The sequence below is a fragment of the Theropithecus gelada genome, chromosome 15 (assembly GCF_003255815.1).
Source record: "Theropithecus gelada isolate Dixy chromosome 15, Tgel_1.0, whole genome shotgun sequence".
Lineage (NCBI taxonomy): Eukaryota > Metazoa > Chordata > Mammalia > Primates > Cercopithecidae > Theropithecus > Theropithecus gelada.
Genome location: NC_037683.1, coordinates 73,425,922 through 73,446,384, shown reverse-complemented (window position 1 = coordinate 73,446,384; position 20,463 = coordinate 73,425,922). Strand labels below are relative to the sequence as shown.

The following is a 20,463-nucleotide window of genomic DNA, read 5'->3' as shown; positions in this document are numbered from 1 at the left end:
CAAGGCAAATCTAATGGTAACAAACTCCTTTAGCTTTGTTTACCTGAGAATATCTTAATTTCTTCCTCACCTTTGAAGGACAGTTTTTTCCTTGGATGTTTTGATGTTTTTTGTTTTGTTTTGTTTTTCTTTTGGCACTTTGAATATATTGGCCCATTGCCTTCAGGCCTTCAGCTTCTTATGAGAAATCTGGATAATCTTATTGTGGATCCTTGTGTGAGACAAGTTCCCTCTTGTTGTTTTCAAGTTTCTTTCTTTTGTCTTTTGAAAGCTTGGTTATGTTTCTTGATGTGGTTCTCTTTTTTGTCTTACTTGGAGTTTATTTGATGTTTATATTTTTATACGTTATGAAAATTGGTTGCGACTATCCTGGACAACAACCCAAGACTCTGTCCCTAACAAAATCATTAAAAAAATATTAGCCGGGTGTGGTGGTAGATGCTTGTAGTCCCAGCACTTTGGGAGACTGAGGTGGGAACATCACTTGAGTTTGACGTTACAGTAAAATATGATTGCACACTGGGTGACAATCATATTCACAATCATATTGCATGGGTGACAGAGCAAGACCCTACCCCTAAAATAAAAAAGACATAATTTAAAATACCAGTGTTGGGAAGTTTTCAACCATTATTTTTTCAAGTATTTTCTGTACCCCAAATATTCCATCTCTCTTCTCTTTCTGAGGCTTCCATAATGTTAATGTTTCTTTGCTTGATGGAGTAACATGGCTCTCTTAGACTCTGTTCACTTTATCTTTTTTATTTTAATTTCTATACTCAATAATTTCCATTGTTCTGTGTTCAATATTGCTGATTTTTTTCTTCCACTTGCTCAACTCAGCCTTTGTACTCCTCCAGAGAATCTTTCAATTAATGTACTTTTTAGCTCCAGAATTTCTTTTTTTTTAGGTTGTCAGTCTCTTTATTTATATTTCCATTTTGTTCATACATTGTTTTGTTCTGTTTCACCTTCTCCACATCTTCTTTAGTTATCTATCTTTAAGAATATTATTTTAAATGTTTTGTGTAGTAGATGCTTGTATGCCTTGTACTTTTAACTCTGGAAATCAGATTCTCCCTCTTCTCCAGGGTTTGCTGCTTTTTGTTATTTTTTATTATTTTTGTTTTCTTGATTGTTGTATGTTTTCTGTGCCAATAATCAGAGTGAGGTATAAACTTAAGGTATTTTTGGATATTTTCTGATCCTACAGTTTTTCCTGGTTATGTATGGTCACTTTCTAATTTTTCCTGTATGTACAGTTGTTTATGAATGTTTTAATTTTTAATATCTGACTCCCAAAAGGGAAAAATAAGAATAAAAAGAGCACTGGCCCTCTCAATGTCTTTGAATTCACTTCAGCTGGAGAGAGAGAGGCTCGCAAACATAGGACAAACAACAACAGCCGCTGGCCTATTTTTCTACACCTCTGTGACTAAATGCAGCAATTGGTGGTCAGAACACAGATCCCAGCTATTTGGAGAATAGGGTCTTCTTTTTTGGCTCATCCTAACTCCTACAAGCTGTCTGCAGATTGCTCCAGGAACACATGCATAGCTGCCATGGGGCTGAGGGTAGGGGATGGGTGTCTGCTACTGTGCAAAGAGCTGAAATGGGCTAAAACTAATTACAATGTACTGTCCAAGCCTTCTCTTTGAAGTTGCAAGCCTTCCGTAGACTCCAGAATTTCAAAATAGTTACATCATACTCTGTCAGTGCAATTTTTTTTCTAGATAGGGAAATTAATAGGGCTTCCTATTCCACCATCTTCCCAGAATCCCCTTTAGGATTTTTGGTTTTTTCCTTCTACATGACATTTTCATAGTCAATAGACTTTGTACTTTTTGTTAATTTTCTCTCAAATGATATAAATCTAGCATTTATCCAGCCATACTGTCATGCTTGTCTATTAGCCAATAGTTCACAGTTTTTAACTTGCTGGATAGGTTAGCACAATGTAGAATCATGACACACACATTTTGTTTCTTTTTTATGCAGTTCAAACCCAATACTTTTAACTTTCATGATCTAACCCAGAGTGAAAAAGTCCCTATGTCTCATCTGTCTCCTTTATTTCCAGTTCTCAGTAGAAAGAAAATGTTTATAATAAATGAGAGACAAAAATTATTTTGGATGCCCCAAAATTTAACAAGAAAAATTTATTTAACAAATGGTAGCATCATTTAATAGCTCACTTAGCTATGAATGAGTAGTCACTACCACATAAACATTACATGTAATTGCTTGTCATTCCCAAGATCCTCTGAGGTCTAACAGCGAGCTGGATCCTGTATATTGACAAACATAGCTGAATGCTTGCTTTTTTTTTTTTTTTTTTTTTTTTTTTTTTACGTTTTCATCAATAATTTTCAGTCGAACCCTATGATTACATGCTTGCCAGCTGTCCCCCAAAATAAGTGGTCTATAGCCTTGTTAGTAGTTCTTTACAATGATACTTATAATCGACTGGACATACTTCTACATTTCAATTTCAAGATCTCTAAGTGGAATTTTAAACATAATTTTTTTTTCATTTTCAGTAATGATACAGAACAGATGTTCACCATCCAAAGTATGGCAGGCTTTTATATTTTTAATACTAACTTATTTTAGCCATGTGTATATATATGCATAGGTAAGAGTCATTACACTTTATTGACATATAAAAATAGGAAAAATGCACAAAAGTAAAGGTACAGCTCCACAGTTTACTAAAAAGCAAACACTTTTGAAATGACATTTAAGTAAAAAAAAATAGCTAGCACAACGGAAATTTGCTTTTTGTTCTCCTAATCAGTACCTACCTTTCTGTTCCCCAAGTCTACCAGGTATACAGTATACATTTTTTGTGTATGGCATTTTTTGCTCAATGTTATGTTTGCCAAACTCATTCACTGCTGTATAGTGTTTCATCGTGTCATTATACCACCATGTATTTATACATTCCATTGTTGACAGACACTTATGTTAGAGTTCTTGGCTCTATGAGTAATGTTGAAATGGATAAACTATTATTTATGTCTCTCATTCACACAGGCATGCATTTCTACTTGTTACATAGCTACAATTGGTATAATACTGAATAAAATGTGCTTATATTCTACTTTAATATGTAATAATATTATTTCAGGGTGCTTGTAAAATTGCACTCTAGCAAGCATTGTGTGTGACAGACGTATTACTCTACATTCTCACCAACACTTGGTATTATTAGTCTTTTTAATATTAGCTGTTCTTGTGAGCATGTAGCTGTGTCACATTGTAGCTTTAATTTGTATTTCCTTGATTACTTGTAAAATTGAGTACTTCACATATTTTTGAGCAATTTAGCTATCCTTTTTCTGTGAAGTATCCTTTCAGGGCTAATGCCTAATTATATTGGGTATTCTGGCTTTTTCTTATTGGTTTATGTGACATGGAACCTTTGTTATAATGGTTAATATTGGTAAGAGCTGAAGCACTATATTCCTTTCAAGTTTCTGATGTGAATGATTTGTCCATTGCTTTTCTTTAAATCATTTTGCTAGGGTTTATCAATTTCATTGTCTTTCAAATAATCAACTTTTACCTTTAATCTTTGTTGCTATTCTCTATTGAATAATTTTTTTCAGTTAATTTTTTTTCTCTTTTATTTCCTTCTTTATTGAGGGGTAATTAGCTGTTGTTTTGTTAATTTGTAAAAAACAAGATCATTAGCTTTTAGCCTTTCTCATTTTCTAACATATGCATTGAAAAGCTATAAATTTCACTGTAAAACCCACACATTTTGATACAATTTCATAATTTTATCATTATAATTTCTTATTTCCATTGTGATTTTTTTCTGTGAGCTACTGGCTATTTAAAAGTTATTTCTTAATTACTACATAGTGGGCTTTTCTAACTATCTTTGTGATTGATGTCTAGATTAACTATTACTGTGGGGCCCAAAGAACATATTCCACATATTACAACTTTTCAAATACTTCGAGACTTGCTTTATGGTCCAATTTCTAGTTAATTTAGGTAAATGTTTTAAATGCTCTTAAAAATAATGTATATTTTTAAGTTATTGAATTTAATAATCTACATAGATCACTTAGGTAAATTTTGTTAATCAGCTTGTTCATATCTTTTATACCCTTACTGAAGTTTTATTCAGTTTGTTCATTTTATACATTAATAAGTGTTTTAAAATCTCCCATGATAGCTGTGAATATGTATGTAACTCCTTTAAGTTCTATTTTTGTTGTCTACATTTTGAGGCCATGTTATGAGGTTCATACACACATAAAATTGTCACATCTTCCTGGTGCATTGAAGTTTTTCATCGGAAATTGACCTTTTTATTATTTGGTAATGGTATGGCTGATATTAATATAACTCAGTATAGCTTTCTTTTAGCTATGTTTGCATGGTATATCTCTTGCATTCTTTTACTTTTGGTAGCCTCATGTTCTTACAAGCATTATATAACTAGGCTAAAAATCTGTATCTTTAAGTTGAATATACTTTATTTACATTTGCAGTAATTCTGTTTTAAATTTTAAATGTCCCATATTATTTACTATTTGCCCCTCCTGTCCTAGATTCTCTTTTCTCTTCATTCTTGCCTTGTAAATTGATTTAAAAAATTATTCTATCTTCCCACATATTTCAAAGCATGCACAATTTGCTATTTTGAAATACTTATTGTAAAAATTTTAGAAAATATACAAAGTGCAGCAAAATTTTATCACAGAGTATCATTTAATAATTATATTTCTTTCCAGTCACTTCTTTAAGGTGTGTACATAATTTTATATCCTTTCTTGAAAAGTATATATAATAATTTTTAATGTAGCTATCTTTTTTCCAAAACACTATTTAATAGTGAAATGCTAATGCATTATAAATGGCATTACAGTGTATATGTAAAATAATATATGTAAAATTATATGTAATATATACATTACATATATACATATTGTATATGTAACTGTAAAACATTTTTACATATATACAATTTTACATATTTTAAGTCTCTTTGTATTATTAAACAAAAGATTTCACAGGTCTTGGCCTATTATATTTCCTCAGAATTTGCAGGAATTATTTTAAACATTATACATTTAAATATTTCTCAGATTCATAATTTTATGAAGTATAATTAAAATTCTCATTATAAAGTTTAATCATGGATACAATTAAGTGAAAGTCCCAAACTTATAATTAGTTATTATTAATTCTGTGCATGTACATGTATACAATCAGATAATATTTTGTCATTCTTGGTATTCTATCAGATATCTGTTTAAACTTATGAATCACAATGTACAAAATATCAAATCTGATACACTTCAAACATTCTATCCTGTTTTTATGCAATCAGCCAATGGGGTGGTCATATCTGCAAAAGTAAAAGCCACCTAGGTGAAGTGGAAAAAGTCTGATTGTTGATTCAATAACAGGATTTCCAAAATAATGTTTGGATAATGGAATTGTTTGATCCGGTCATTATTTCTAACAGGTAGTTTTAACATTACCAAGCATACCTGTGCTTCGCCTTACCTTAACTAATCAGGCTGATCAGCAGCCAGTCGTTCGTCCCACAATATTCATTGCTGTTTGGCAAAATGGGACAGCCACCTTACATCCTTCTGGATGTGATAACTCAATGCACACATTCTCGCCTTTTGTCCATACTTGTGTTCCTGAGATGATCACTTACCCCAAGACCGGTTCAATTAGGATCAAGAAGAATCCACTCCATTCTAGGACTTTTGATTGTGTTGTTGGGGGAAGTAAACTCTTCCACTTGTCTGCTCTGTGGTGTTATGATCCCAAAGCTTCAAGGGACCACAAAAACGGAGTTTAAAACTGAAACTGTGAAAGTAGAAATCAGGCTGGATGATGGGAAGAGACATCATGTCCTGAAGGCATCACCTGAGCCCTGAATCCAGTTATACCTTAAGATGATGTATTCCTACTCTTTTAGTAAATGAGTCCACTCCTAATCTTTTAGTACATGAGTCAGTAAACACTTTTCTTTTCCAGTAGATCAATTTGAGTCAGACTTTCTGTCACTCACAACTGAAAGTCCTAACTTCAAGGATCCTACACTTTCCTTCATAGCACTGGTCCCATGTGATGTTACTATTACTTCAGTGCCAACCTCTGTCGGTAGACTATAGTCTGTATGCAAATAGCACCAGTATCTCATTTGTTCAGAGCTGCATTTCCAATACCTAGAACGATTCTGAGCCATTACTGGTACCTGATAATATTGAATGACTGAATAAATAAACCAAGAATTTTCTTAGCCATGTTCCCAAAGGTATTAATAAATGAACACTATGGAGGTATTTTTATGTGCATGAAAGTTGTTTCGAGATGAAAATACATACATATAGATGTATATATAGTTGTGCGCTTACATTTGTATATAGTAGTCATTTCCACAGAATCAAAGATTGCCCGTGATCTCTGACCTGAATGAAAACAATGCCTCTTTCTTTGCTCTGTGAACTTGGAAAAACTATTTCTTTGAGCCTCTGTTTGCTTACCAGTGAAAAGTGCTTACCTCAAGGTAGATATTTGTAAACAGTAGTCTCTTGGTAAACAGAATTATTACTAGTACAAGGAACTAACTAGATAACCAGAAGAGGAGAGAGAACATATAGTCAGTTGAAAACCAAAGTGCTTGCGTGGACAAAAGCAAAGGCCAGGGCTGCATAACACTGACATTTTTATTAGAATTCATTTGTAACAAATGGAACTTGTGTCAGCAAAGAACTGATTTTCATACAGACTTCTTTCGCCACCAATGTAACGAAGTAAGAAAATAAAAAGCACGCCTTTCATTCTGTAAAACATTTACGCGTACTACTAATTAGAGGTAATTGTATTTTTTTAACAAGCCATTTTACAAGTTATTTTTTTAAATTTTTCAGTCTATGCATCCAAAACGAGAGCAAAGAACACAACTGTTATTATCTTTGTAAAGACACTCCAAGCTGGGATGGCAAAGCCACATAACGGATGGATAGAATGGATCTGTAGCCTTCTGATCTCTGCTGGAGTATCAGGGCACCCATAAACCCAAAAGGAACCAAAACCCAAAAAGAAAAACAAAAAGGGAATTAAAAACAAAAGGAAGGACTTAAACAAAGCAAAACCGAAAATAAACAGGAAAGAAAAAAAAATACGTGCATTACTGCAGACTTTTTTCCCTTCCTGTTTCTATGTTGTGTTATTTACATACACACAAATGAATTTCCGAAGCAGTTTCTTACAGATGGGTTCAAGTAATATCATTATTGGGTGTAGAATCAATAGGGCAGTGCATAGTACAAAGGTATAGAAAGTGCAAAGTTCCCTAGAGGCCCTTCCCTCCCCTGGCTGTCCTCGCCGTTTTCTAACCATGCAAATCATTTTTAAAAAAGAGCTAAAATAAAGTTCTGTACAAATCACTTTTTATATATTTTGATTTTTTTTTTACCATTGTAACTAATTACAAAATTATACATAACTACACGTACATAGGTAAATAATAGCACCGTACTGGTTATGATGATGAAAATAACTGGAAACTCGAAAGCTTGTGGTAATGGCAGATAAAAGATGTTTTACCTGGGAAATTAAAACTTGGATGGTTGTACAGAAAAGCACAGAGTGGAATGCACATCAATGACAGTAAGGGAGTTAGTTCTAGGAACAGCTCCTGAACAGTAAGATTCCCGCAATAGTCTCCGCCTCGTTCGTCTATGGTATGCATCCCATTCATTTTCTTCTTCTGATTATTGTCATCTTTCCCTTTGCCAAATGGGCAGTTTTTGTTTCAGGGAGAGAAGCTGCTCATTGGCCAATCATTCTGGTGTGCAATGCTCCATCGGATTCTACATGTCCAACAAGGCATGTCTGGATGATGCAATGTCTATCTGACCCCCTTTGTTCAACTAAAAGAAAATTATAGCACTGAGTAATCTGGCACTTGGATAGATCTCCAAAAAGATACAAACGAAAAGAAAATGATAACAGACCCACATAGTGCACATTCTTCTCTGGTTCTGATGTAGGTTAGAGAGTCTCATTCTGAGGTAGCCTTCTAGATACTTTTGTTAAGTATTATATATATTTTCTTTTTTTTTCTTTTTCTTTGTTTTTTACAAAAGTGCTCAAATACAATGCTTGCAAGTGTTTGGTCTCTTGGATTTCATTCTGCTAGCAATGGGAAAATGTGGAAAACAAAAATCCTTCCATGCAGAACATCCATGAAGCTAAAATTAAACCAAAGCAGTATACTCATACCAAAACTCTTTAAGAGTTCCTTGGATATTTTGAGGATTATTTAAAATCGTGTAAAATGTGGCAAACTCATGCCATCATCCATGGCTTCCTATAGAATGTTGGAAGAATTGGGGGTTTAATATATATATATTTTATATATATATATTTATTTATATAATATATATATATATTTCCCCTTTTAGAAAAATTCTAATGGAATATCAAATATATTCCAAAGTTGCCAATGATATTTGTTACTAAAATAAGTTTGGTGCAGTTACTGCATGTTCCAGAGCAGATTTGGAAGGGAATATAAATAAAACAAGTAGCTTTTTCTGATGTTGACGATTATAAAAGGAAGAAGGGCCCTGATTATCCAAGTGCTTTGGGCTGGTACAATCACTAACATCCCCGACTTGGCTGAAAACTAGGAATGCATATTATTCAAAGAGTTTTTGTACATGTGGTAAACAGATAATGCTTTAATAGAAAGAGTAACAGATACGAACAGTGAATGGAAATACGAACCAAAAGCTAAAAAGAAATGCTATTAAAATAGGCATCAATTATAAGGCACTCTAAATGCAAAACTAAAACCAAAACGAAACAAGGTACAGCACTTCCCAGGAATGCTGTATGCCACAAAATGTTTCTGACTGAACAGAGTAACATGAATTTGGCTTTGCCCCTGTTACATATCATAAATGCAAATTTCATAGCACATACTATAGACAATATACGATTGAATACACTTTTTTTAAACAACTCGATAGCTGATATATTACAACATTCTCCCCTCCTAAAGGGATATGCACTGACCTTTCCCACATGCACACCTCTTAGCTATTTAATACTTTTTATTGCACTAGAGTGTTAGAAATATTGAACTTTGTTGGAAGCCTGACAAAACAGAATTAGTGAATATGATTGGGTAGGTGGGGGGAGATTGGGTAGGAAATTAGGGGGTGAGGTTTGACAATCACTGATGTGCATTCCTCATTTCCCTTTAAAAAATTAAAGTTTTGTGATATTAAGAAATACCAATATGTCAAAAAATTAAGAATAAATGGAAAGAGATGTTTACAATAGCTTTTCTACATTTAAAAAAACTAAATCATGGAAGAACTGATAGCTATATCTATTTTTTGTGTGGACACACTGTCTATATATACATAGACACCCTTGTAAAATTTGGATATATATGTATATATGTTAGCAGCAACTTTATACTTTGCGCCTCCCTGTTGATTCCAAAATCAAAACAAAATAATAATTATCTTTGATAATTTGAAGAGAATGGGTACTTTCTCACCAATCAAAACTGAACAGAAGTGTAAAATTAATATATCTGACGAGACTGATACTGTAGATTGAGTATTGCACAAAAATGTGCAAATTTTCAAATTATTTGATATTTCTACAGCAAGATATTACAGATAACAGTTCTACAGCTTAAAAAAACCTACGATTTGGAAATAAAAAATGAAGAGTTATGTAACTTTTTTAAAATTCACTTTATCGAATGATACATTTTGTTAAAAAAAAGTTTACACAGTTAGAAATGAAGCACAGGTCAGCAGTATCTTTACAATACTAAAAAACTAAATCAAGGACTTTCTTTTTAAACATTCCCCCCTCCCTTTCCCCCTAAAATGTTATTATGAGCAGTATGGTGGGAAGGGGTGATGTCAAAGCAGAGTCCATTTCGCTGTGAGAAGCCACACCAGCACACATCTTGGGCTGAACTGCAGCATTCTGGCAATTTCTCCTTGCACCTTTCAAACAATCCTGAATAAGATGGTGGTTCTTTGCTGTGATTTCTTCTTCCCTTGATTTTGAATCCTTGAGGTATCTGTAAATAAAATCCTTCAGATGCCTCATCAGTCAGGATTCTCTTCATTATTTTTCAGGTTAGATTATTAAACTGTGAATTCTTGGTCCACCTGGAATAATTTGTTTTTAATTTGTTTTGTGTGTAATAGTCCCACTAAGTAGTTGTTAGCTAGAAGTTAAGAAGGACTTCTCAAGTGCCCTGTATGGCTCAGAAGAGACTCCATGGATATTGAAGGGCCTGTAGTAAAAATCCAGAATGGGTCAGGGGTTTCTACGTTGCATAGTGATCAAAGCTGCCCAGGTACTCTAGTGCGGCTCGATAGCAAAACTGATACTGATCCTGCAGGAGACAACGAATGGGGAGAAACAAAGGAAGGGACCATGAGCATATTTTAATAGAAAAATAAAAATCAATACTGGATAACAAAATTACATCTATATGGGGCGAAATCATACTTTTGGCAATTGATCTAATCCAATGACCAATTGGTTATAGTGAACGAAGAAAAATTAGCCACATGGAGTGTTTATTCACTTTGCCAATCAATTTGACTAAAATGATCTCCCAATTCCAAGCAGTGGCAGGTCAGGTGTACACTGCCTTCCCAGACAAGTGTTTTCCAAGTAGTATCAAACAATTACCACCAATTGAGCACATACACTTCTTACATGCCTTATAAACAGATAATGATGAAAGTCATCCTTTACAATTATCTGCTTATTTGTGATAATGAATTCTCAGTTTAAATATATGAGAGGCTGATACACAAACTGTCCTGAGAAAAATCTGAATTTACTTATCTTCTGAGCTACTGCCAACAAAATTTGAATTTAAAAAAAATTATGTTTGGATAGTAGAGCTTGCAATGAGAATCACTCACAGTCATTTCAGCTACCTTTTGGCTGGCTCTCTCACTTATATATGATGTTCATATACAGCCAGAAGGTAGCTGGTGCGGCACAACAGGCACACAAATCCATTTACACAGGGCACTGGACTTCCAAGCTTTTCATCCCTGAAAATGGCTTCACAAGATTGGCTGCCCACATCAAAAAATACCTGTAAATTCGGCCCAATTCTGTGTGATTGCTAGCTGTCTGTTATAGAAAGGCACACACTAAAATAAAACGGTATGAAACATGGCTTTTTTCAGACAACGAAGAACACTATCATATTGGAATAAATTGAAGCATTGTTGGAGAGATGGAAAAATTACAATTTACAGATCTCTATAGGGATGAGAAAAAGTAGGATTTTCCCCATAAAAGAAATCTATTTTCAGTGGCCAACCAGGCTGAAAGTAGATAGTTTCTATTTTGCTTAAATGTGCATTTTTCTATAATAAAAATGGTAATGCAAAATAAATGGTGTTTACTTTCCTATCTTGTCACAGTCAGTTGCTTGGCTAAGTGTTCACGCTTTTTAAATGTCCAATTTCCCTCTGTAACCCCCAAGACCCATTAAGTTTGTCAGGCTGACAGAATGTTTTGAGTATTGCAAGCCACACACTTGTACTACTTTGAAATCAGTCTGAAAGACACTGTGGATGATGAATTGAGGAACACATGTAAGTTGTATAATTTGGTGGCCTTTTGCAGAACATAAACTATCAGTAATATCATCTTTAGAAATGAATGCTCAATAGACCAGACTGGCTATATCATAAACTCTTATTATTAAGAGAAATATCCAAATTGCCATATTAATTATTGGAATAGGAAATGTGGGGCTAATATAATATCTCTAGGCTTATCCAGAATCAAAATGTTTTGAATGGCCATTGTTAAGACATGAAATATAGAACAACTGATACCTCTGTAGGCACAAAGAGGGAGAATGGAGAAGTTAAATGGGCTGAGATTATTTTATGTACTAAGCATTATGCTTTCTCTCTCTATATAACATATACTATAGGAAAATGAATATAACGAATTTTATGAAATTGCCATTTTATTGGTCAAAAATGGTCCAGTAGTGAAATTTAACATAGCTCAATGTAACATATAATCGCACGTAATTTCTATAGCAACACTAAAACACTGATAATCTCACCCCATTTAAAAAGGGGGAAAATGAGGTTCAAAATTATTAAATGGTTTGGTGCTTTCCCCACAGTATTATGTGTGTGGTGTTGAGAGAGTCTGGACTCCAGGAGGTCCAGGCTAGCAAAACGTAGGCTCTTGAGATGTGAAAAATGCAATGGATTTTCTCACCTCTGTCTGTACCATAGCTGGTCGTTGTGTTCTTAACATTTTGACGGTCTGGAAGATATCTACGACTCCTTCATATCTCATTCTTTCCAAAACAATGCTTAATGTTATGAAGACTCCAGTTCTTCCAACGCCCGCGCTGCCACAATAACAAAGGCAATGTTACTGGGTGAGAGGCTCACAGTCTTGGCACATTTGCTTGGGTGTGGACATACGTCTACCAGCTTCCACACTCCATATTTCTTTACAGCCATGTTCAGGAAAACGTGGTATCGCATTCACCAAATGGTTACTCTTGGGATACTGAGTTGTAACAGCATGTGATAACGAGGGTGAAGTAATTAGGAGTAAGTCTAATAAAAGGTCTTTTCAATGGGGATTTATACCATTTTAGAAAGACCAAGGAAACATAACAAATGAAAAGAAGGGTATAAATAACATATAGGTTTATATTACTCATGGAGATTCTGAGATTTAGAACTTGCCTACTTCATATTTTTAAAGTATGAAATAATTCAGAATAAGGTGAAGTGAATTTGGCATCTTCAACTTTTCTAGTACATTGTTCACATTTTACAGTTACTTAAAATACATATGCAATGCCCCATAACTTAAACGTATTTGTCTATAACTAGTCAAATGTTTACACTGGTTTTATTATGAGAAAAGAGATGCTATAACAGGGTATATATGTGATTTTCACTTAGTCTTCAGGAGGGTTTATGACTATCCTGTAAGTGTATGTACACATGAAGTAAATACTGTGTTGTTTTCTTATTTCTTGAGACTTAGAACTTTCAACAGATTCTCACAGGGGTCTCTAATCTTTAAAAAAAAAATGGTTAAGAGCCACTGATCTCTAAACTTACCTACTATTTTTACATGATCAGCAACTAAAACCCCAGGATCCTTTCTACCACATTAGAAAGTTTTTGAGTTTCTCTCTGTTGTCTTCATTGTTTTAAGATAATTCAAGAATCTTCATGGTAGCAAGAAAGAAAACTAATTCATAGCTCTTCTGCACTTCTTAAGTGGGAAAGCACTGGGAAGTTTAGGTAATGAGGGAAACAGTGAATAATGAAAAATCCGTACATTTTTGGATCCTAATTAAACAGCATGTGTAACACTTGGGCACGGCTGTAGAAAATAGATGGATTCGTTTACTGGAGGATGTAGCTGACAGGCATATGTAAATAGTGTGTCCCTTTATAAATGGGTTTCTACAGTCTAAACAGAAATGTTAAGTGAGGTTTGAAACTCCATGGGGAGTCAGTCTTTAAGAAGTGATTGAAGATGTCTAGCAGCAGTGAAGCCTTCTCTTAAGATGAAGCAGATGACCTTGAAGGTCCCTTTTAACCTTGAAAGTCTCTCTTAGTTGTGAGAAACTGAGATTTATTTTCTTTTTGTTGAATGGTCTAGGTACTCCAGAGTCTCTCTTACCTTGATTTGATAACTTGAATGTAACAAAAACATTGGGTTTCTGTCTTTCTACTAAGTATTTTCAAAAAAAGAACAGACATTGGACTTACAACTTTTACATTTATTGATTTTATCATCTTAGTTTAATAAGTTACAAAAAAGAAAAGTAGTATTTTCAGAACATTCCTAGATAAAATATATAGAAGTCTTCTATGTGTGTGTATATCTATATATAAGATATATGCATCACAATTTCTTTAGCATTATACTAAAGGAATATTAAAATCATTTTGTGACAAAAACACTGAGAACAGGCACACATAACATTTATGTACCTATACATATAAGGATGCTTAAAGCTAAGAAGATGTATTAAATTAAAGATATTCTTTTCCTTAGAGGTTATTTTAGAAAAGTTTAAATTAGCATATGGGCAAATTATGAGTGAAGTTAAACATCCAGGTAATTCAATACCAATATATACCATCTACTTTGTCTAAATACGGGCATACACTGTTTGATTGTGCTATGCTTTATTGAGTTTTGCAGATATTTTGTTTAACAAATTGAATGTCTATGTCAATCTTGCATTGAACAAGTATATTGGTGCCATTTTTCCACCAGCACATATTAGGTTTTTGTCTCTGTGTAGCATTTTGGTTATTTTTGCAATATTTCAAATTTTTTCATACTATTATATGTTAGTGATCTGTGATCGCTGATCTTTGATGTTACTAGTGCAGTTGGTTTGGGGTGCCATGAACCATGACCGTAAGACACTGAACGCTTGATAAATGTGTGTGTTATGACTGCTCCACCAAGCAGCAGTCTCCCCATCTGTCTTTTTCTCCTCAGGCTTCCCTATTTCTTGAGACACAACAATACTGAAATTAGGCTAGTTAATAACCCTACAATGGCCTCTAAGTGTTCAAGTGAAAGGGAGAGTTATCTAAACCACAAGCTAGAAATAATTAAGCTTAAAGCCCAGGTATGCTGAAAGCTAGGCCTCTTGCACCAAACAGCCTAGTTGTGAATGCAAAGTTCCTGAAGGAAATTAAAAGTGCTACTCCAGTGCACACATGAATGATAAGGAAAGTAGAACAGCTTTACTGCTGATAAGAAGAAAGTTTTAAAGGTCTGGATAGAAGATCAAACCATTTACAACATTCCCTTAAATCAAAGCCTAGGCCAGAGCAAGACCCTAACTCTCTTCAAAGGCTGAGAGGTAAGGAGGCTGCAGAAGAAAAGTTTGAAGTTAGCAGAGGTTTGCTTATGAGGTTTAAGGAAGGAAGCCAACCCCATAACATAAAAGTGCAAGGTGAAGCAAAAAGTGCTGTTGCAGAAGCTGTAGCAAGTTATCCAGAAGATCTAGCTAAGATCACTGAATGAAGGTGGCTACATTAAAAAACAGATCTTCAGTGTAGACAAGCATCATTATATTGGAAGAAGTTGTCATCTAAGACTGATAGCTACAGAGGCGTCAATGCCTAACTTCAAAGAACAGGCTGACTTGTTAGGGGCTCATGCAGCTGGTGACATTAAGCTGAAGCCAAAGCTCATTTACCATTTCAAAAATCCTAGGGCTCTGAAGAATTACACTAAATACACTCAAGTGAAAGGAAGAGTTAAACATCTCTCACTTTAAGTCAAAAGCTTGAAATGATAATCAAGTGTTAGTAAGGAAGGCACACCAAACATCAAGACAGGCTGAAAGCTCGACCTCTTGTATAGCCCAGTTCTATAAATGGAACAAGAAAGCATGGATGACAACACATCTGTTTACAGCATGGTTTACTGAATATTTTAAGGCCACTCTTGAGACCTACTGTGCAGAATAAAAGATTCTTTTCAAGATAATACTGCTCATTGACAATATACCTTGTCACCCAAGAGCTCTGATGGAATGTACAAGGAGATTAATGTTTTCATGCCTGTGAATACAATATTCATTCTGCAGCCCAATGGACCAAGGAGGAATTTCAACTTTCAAGTTTTATTATTTAAGAACTACATTTTGTAAGGCTATACATTCTATAGATAGTGATTCTCTGGTAGGTCTGGGCAAAGTAAATCGAACATTTCCTGGAAATAATTCACTATTCTATGCCATTAAAAACATTTGTGATTCATGGGAGAAGATCAAATTATCAACATTAACAGGAGTTTGGAAGAAGTTGACTCTGATCATCATGGATGACTTTGAGGGGTTCAAGACTTCAGTGAAGGAAGAAATTGCAAAAATGGTGGAATAGCAAGATAACTAGAACTAGAAGTGGAGCTGGGAGATGTGACTGAATTGCTGCAATCTCATGATAAAACCTGAATACATAAGGAGTTGCTTCTTATGGATGAGCAAAGAAAATGGTTTCTCAAGATGGAATGTACTCATGAAGATGCTGTGAACACTGTGAAAATGACAAAAGATTTAGAATAGTAGATAAACAAAGTTAATTGAAAAGCAGCAGGGTTGCAGAGGAATGACTCCAATTTTGAAAGAAGTTCTACTGAGAGTAAAATGCTATCAAGCAACATTGCATGGTGCAGAGAAGACACTTGATAAAGAGTCACTTGATGTGCCAAACTTCATTATTATCTTCTTTTAAGAAATTGCTACAGCCACCTCACCTTTCAGAAACCACCACCCCTTGATTAGTCAGCAGCCATCAATGTCGAGGCAAGACCCTCTACCAGCAAAAAGATTACAACTTACCGGAGGCTTAGATGATGGTTAGCATTTTTTTTTTTTTTTTTTTTTTAAATTTAAGTTCTGGGGTAGATGAGAAAAATGTGCTGGTTTGTTACATAGGTATATATGTGCCATAGTGGTTTACTACACCCATGAACCCACCATCTACATTAGGTATTTCTTCTGATGCTATCCCTCCCTCAGCCCCCTACCCCTTGAAAGGCCCTGGTGTGTGATGTTTGTTTCCCTGCATCCATGTGTTCTCACTGTTCAACTCCCACTTATGAGTGAGAACATGTGGTGTTTGGTTTTCTGTTCCTGTGTTAGTTTGCTGAGAATGATGGTTTACCAGTTTCATCCATGTGCCTGCAAAGGACAGGAACTCATCCTTTTTTATGGCTGCATAGTATTCCATGGTATATATGTGCCACATTTACTTTATTATTGATGAGCATTTGGGTTGGCCCCAAGTCTTTACTATTGTGAGCAGTGTTACATTAACATATGTGTGTTATGTGTCTTTATAGTAGAATGATTTATAATCCTTTGGGTATATATTCACTAATGGGATTGCTGGGTCAAATGGTATTTCTGGTTCTAGATCCTTGAGGAATCACCAAACTATCTTCCACAATCGTTGAACTAATTTACACTCCCACTAACAAACAGTGTAAAGTGTTCCTATTTCTCCACATCCTCCCCAGCAACTGTTGTTTTTCTGACATTTTAATGATTGCCATTCTAACTGGCATAAGATAGTATCCCATTGTGGTTTTGATTTGCATTTCTCTAACGACCGATGATGGTGAGCAGTTTTTCATATGTTTGTCAGCCACATAAATGTCTTCTTTTGAGAAGTGTCTGTTCATATCCTTTGCCTACTTGTCGATGGGGTTGTTTTTTTCTTGTAAATATAACTTCTTTGTAGATTCTGGATGTTAGCCCTTTGTCAGATGGATAGATTGCAAAAATTTCCTCCCATTTTGTAGGTTGCCTGTTCACTCTGATGGTAGTTTTTGGCTCTGCAGAAGTTCTTTAATTAGATCCCATTTGTCAATTTTGGCTTTAGTTGCCATTGCTTTTGGTGTTTTAGTCCTCAAATCTTTGTTTATGCCTGTGTCCTGAATGGTACTGCCTAGATTTTCTTCTAGGGTTTTTATGGTTTTAGGTCTTAGGTTTAAGTCTTTAATCCATCTTGAGTTAATTTTTGTATAAGTGGTAAGGAAGGGATCCAGTTTCAGTTTTCTGCATATGGCTAGCCAGTTTTCCCAACACCATTTATTAAATAGAGAAGCCTTTCCCCATTGTTTTTCTTCAGGTTTGTCAAAGATCAGATGGTTGCAGATGTGTGGCGTTATTTATAAGGTCTCTGGTTCTGTTCCATTGGTCTGTATATCTGTTTTGGTAGCAGCACCATGCTGTTTTGGTTACTGTAGCCTTGTAGTGTCCTTTGAAGTCAGGTAGCATGATGCCTCAAGCCTTGTTCTTTTTGCTTAGGATTGTCTTGACTTTGTGGACTCTCTTTTAGCTCCATATCAAATTTAAAGTAGATTTTTCCCATTTTGTGAAGAAAATCATTGATGGCTTGATAGGGTTAGCATTCAATCTATAAATTACCTTGGGTAGGCAGTATGGCCATTTTCACGATATTGATTCTTCCCATCCATGAGCATGGAATGTTCTTCCATTTGTTTGTGTCCTCTTTTATTTCATTGGGCAGTGGTTTGTAGTTCTCCTTGAAGAGGTCCTTCACATCCCTTGTAAGTTGAATTCCTAGGTATTTTATTCTTCTTGTAGCAATTGTGAATGCGAGTACACTCATGATTTTGCTCTCTATTATTGGTGTATAGGAATGCTTGTGATTTTTTGTACATTTATTTTGTATCCTGAGACTCTGCTGAAGTTGCTTATCAGCTTAAGGAGATTTGAGGCTGAGACAATGGGGTTTTCTAAAAATACAATCTTGTCATCTGCAAACAGAGACAATTTGACTTCTACTTTTCCTAATTGAATACCCTTTATTTCTTTCTCTTGCATGATTGCTCTGGCCCGAATTTCCAATGTTATGTTGAATAGGAGTGGTGAGAGAGGGCATCCTTGCCTTTTGCCAGTTTTCAAAGGGAGTGCTTCCAGTTTTTGCCCATTAGTTACGATAGTGGCTGTGGGTTTATCATAAATAGCTCTTCTTATTTTGAGATACGTTCCATCAATACCTAGTTTATTGAGAGTTTTTAGCACGAAGGGCTGTTGAATTTTGCCCAAGGCTTTTTCTGCATCTATTGAGTTAATCATGTGGTTTTTGCCATTGGTTCTGTTTATATGATAGATTACGTTTATCGAGATCTATATGTTGAACCAGCCCTGCATCCCAGGGATGAAGCCAACTTGATCTTGGTGGATAAGCTTTTTGATGTGCTGCTGGATTTGGTTTGCCAGTATTTTATTGAGGATTTTTGCATCGATGTTCATCAGGGATATTGGCCTGAAATTTTTTTTTGCTGTGTCTCTGCCAGGTTTTGGTATCAGGATGATGCTGGCCTCATAACATGAGTTAGGGAGCATTCCCTCTTTTTCTATTGTTTGGAAAAGTTTCAGAAGGAGTGGTACCGGCTCCTGTTTGTACCTCTGGTAGACTTCGGCTGTGAATCCGTCTAGTCCTGCACTTTTTTTGGTTGCTAGGCTATTAATTACTGCCTCAATTTCAGAACTTGTTATTGGTCTATGCAGAGTTTTGACTTCTTCCTGGTTTAGTCTTGGGAGGGTGTATGTGTCCAGGAATTTATCCATTTCTTCTAGATTTTCTTCTTTATTTGCATAGAGGTGTTGATAGTATTCTCTGATGGTAGTTTGTATTTCTGTGGGATTGGTGGTGATTTCCCCTTTATCCTTTTTCACTGTGTCTATTTGATTCTTCTCTATTAGTCTGGCTAGCACTCTTTTTATTTTGTTGATCTTTCCAAAAGCCAGCTCCTGGATTCACTGAATTTTTGAAGGGTTTTTTGTGTCTCTATCTCCTTCAGTTCTATTCTGATCTTAGTTATTTCTTGCCTTTCTGCTAGCTTTTGAATTTGTTTGCTCTTGTTTCTCTAGTTCTTTTAATTGTGATGTTAGGGTGTCAATTTTAGATCTCTCCTGCTTTCTCTTGTGGGCATTTAGTCCTGGAAATTTTTCTCTACACACTGCTTTAAATGTGTCCCACAGATTCTGGCACGTTGTATCTTTGTTCTCATTGGTTCCAAAGAACATCTTTATGTCTGCCTTCATTTCGTTATTTACCCTGTAGTCATTCAAGAGCAGGTTGTTCAGCTTCCATGTCATTGTGTGGTTTTGAGTGAGTTTCTTAATCCTGAGTGAGTTCTAATTTGATTGCACTGTGGTCTGAGAGACCGTTTGTTATGATTTCCGTGTTTTTTGCATTTGCTGAGGAGTGTTTTACTTCCAATTATGTGGTCAATTTTAGAATAAGTACGATGTGGTGCTGAGATGAATGTACATTCTGTTGATTTGTAGATGTCTATTATGTCTGCTTGGTCCAGAGTTGAGTTCAAGTTCTGAACATCCTTGTTAATTTTCTGTCTCGTTGGGCTGTCTAATATTGACAGTAGGGTGTTAAAGTCTCCCACTATTATTGTGTGGGAGTCTAAATCTCTTTATAGGTCTCTAAGAACTTGCTTTATGAATCTGGGTGCTCCTGTATAGGGTTCATATATATTTAGGATAGTTAGCTCTTCTTATTGCTTTGATCCCTTTACCATTATGTAATGCCCTTGTTTGTCTGTTTTATCAGAGTCTAGGATTGCATTCCCTGCTTTTTTTTTTTTTTTTTTTTTTTTGCTTTCCATTTGCTTGGTAAATATTCCTCCATCCCTTTATGTTGAGCCTATGTGTGTCTCTGCATGTGAGATGGGTCTCCTCAATACAGCACACTGATGGGTCTTGACTCTTTGTCCAATTTGCCAATCTGTGTCTTTTAATTGGGGCATTTAGCCTGTTTACATTTAAGGTTAATATTGTTATGTTTGAATTTGATCCTGTCATTATGATGATAGCTGGTTATTTTGCCCATT

General features: G+C 35.0%; 1 protein-coding gene across 1 annotated transcript in view; it reads right to left on the bottom strand.

The window, feature by feature from the left end:
• Positions 1-6,689: 6,689 nt before the first annotated feature.
• The window catches only part of PTPRD (protein tyrosine phosphatase, receptor type D), a 550,091-nt gene continuing 536,317 nt past the window's right edge, over positions 6,690-20,463 (bottom strand). Inside the window, exons 36-37 of the mRNA XM_025359514.1 lie at positions 12,295-12,430; positions 6,690-10,420 (exon numbers count right to left, since the gene is read on the bottom strand). Coding sequence (XP_025215299.1) covers positions 10,352-10,420; positions 12,295-12,430 — 205 coding nt within the window. The 3' untranslated portion in view covers positions 6,690-10,351. The remainder of the gene's footprint in view (positions 10,421-12,294; positions 12,431-20,463) is intronic.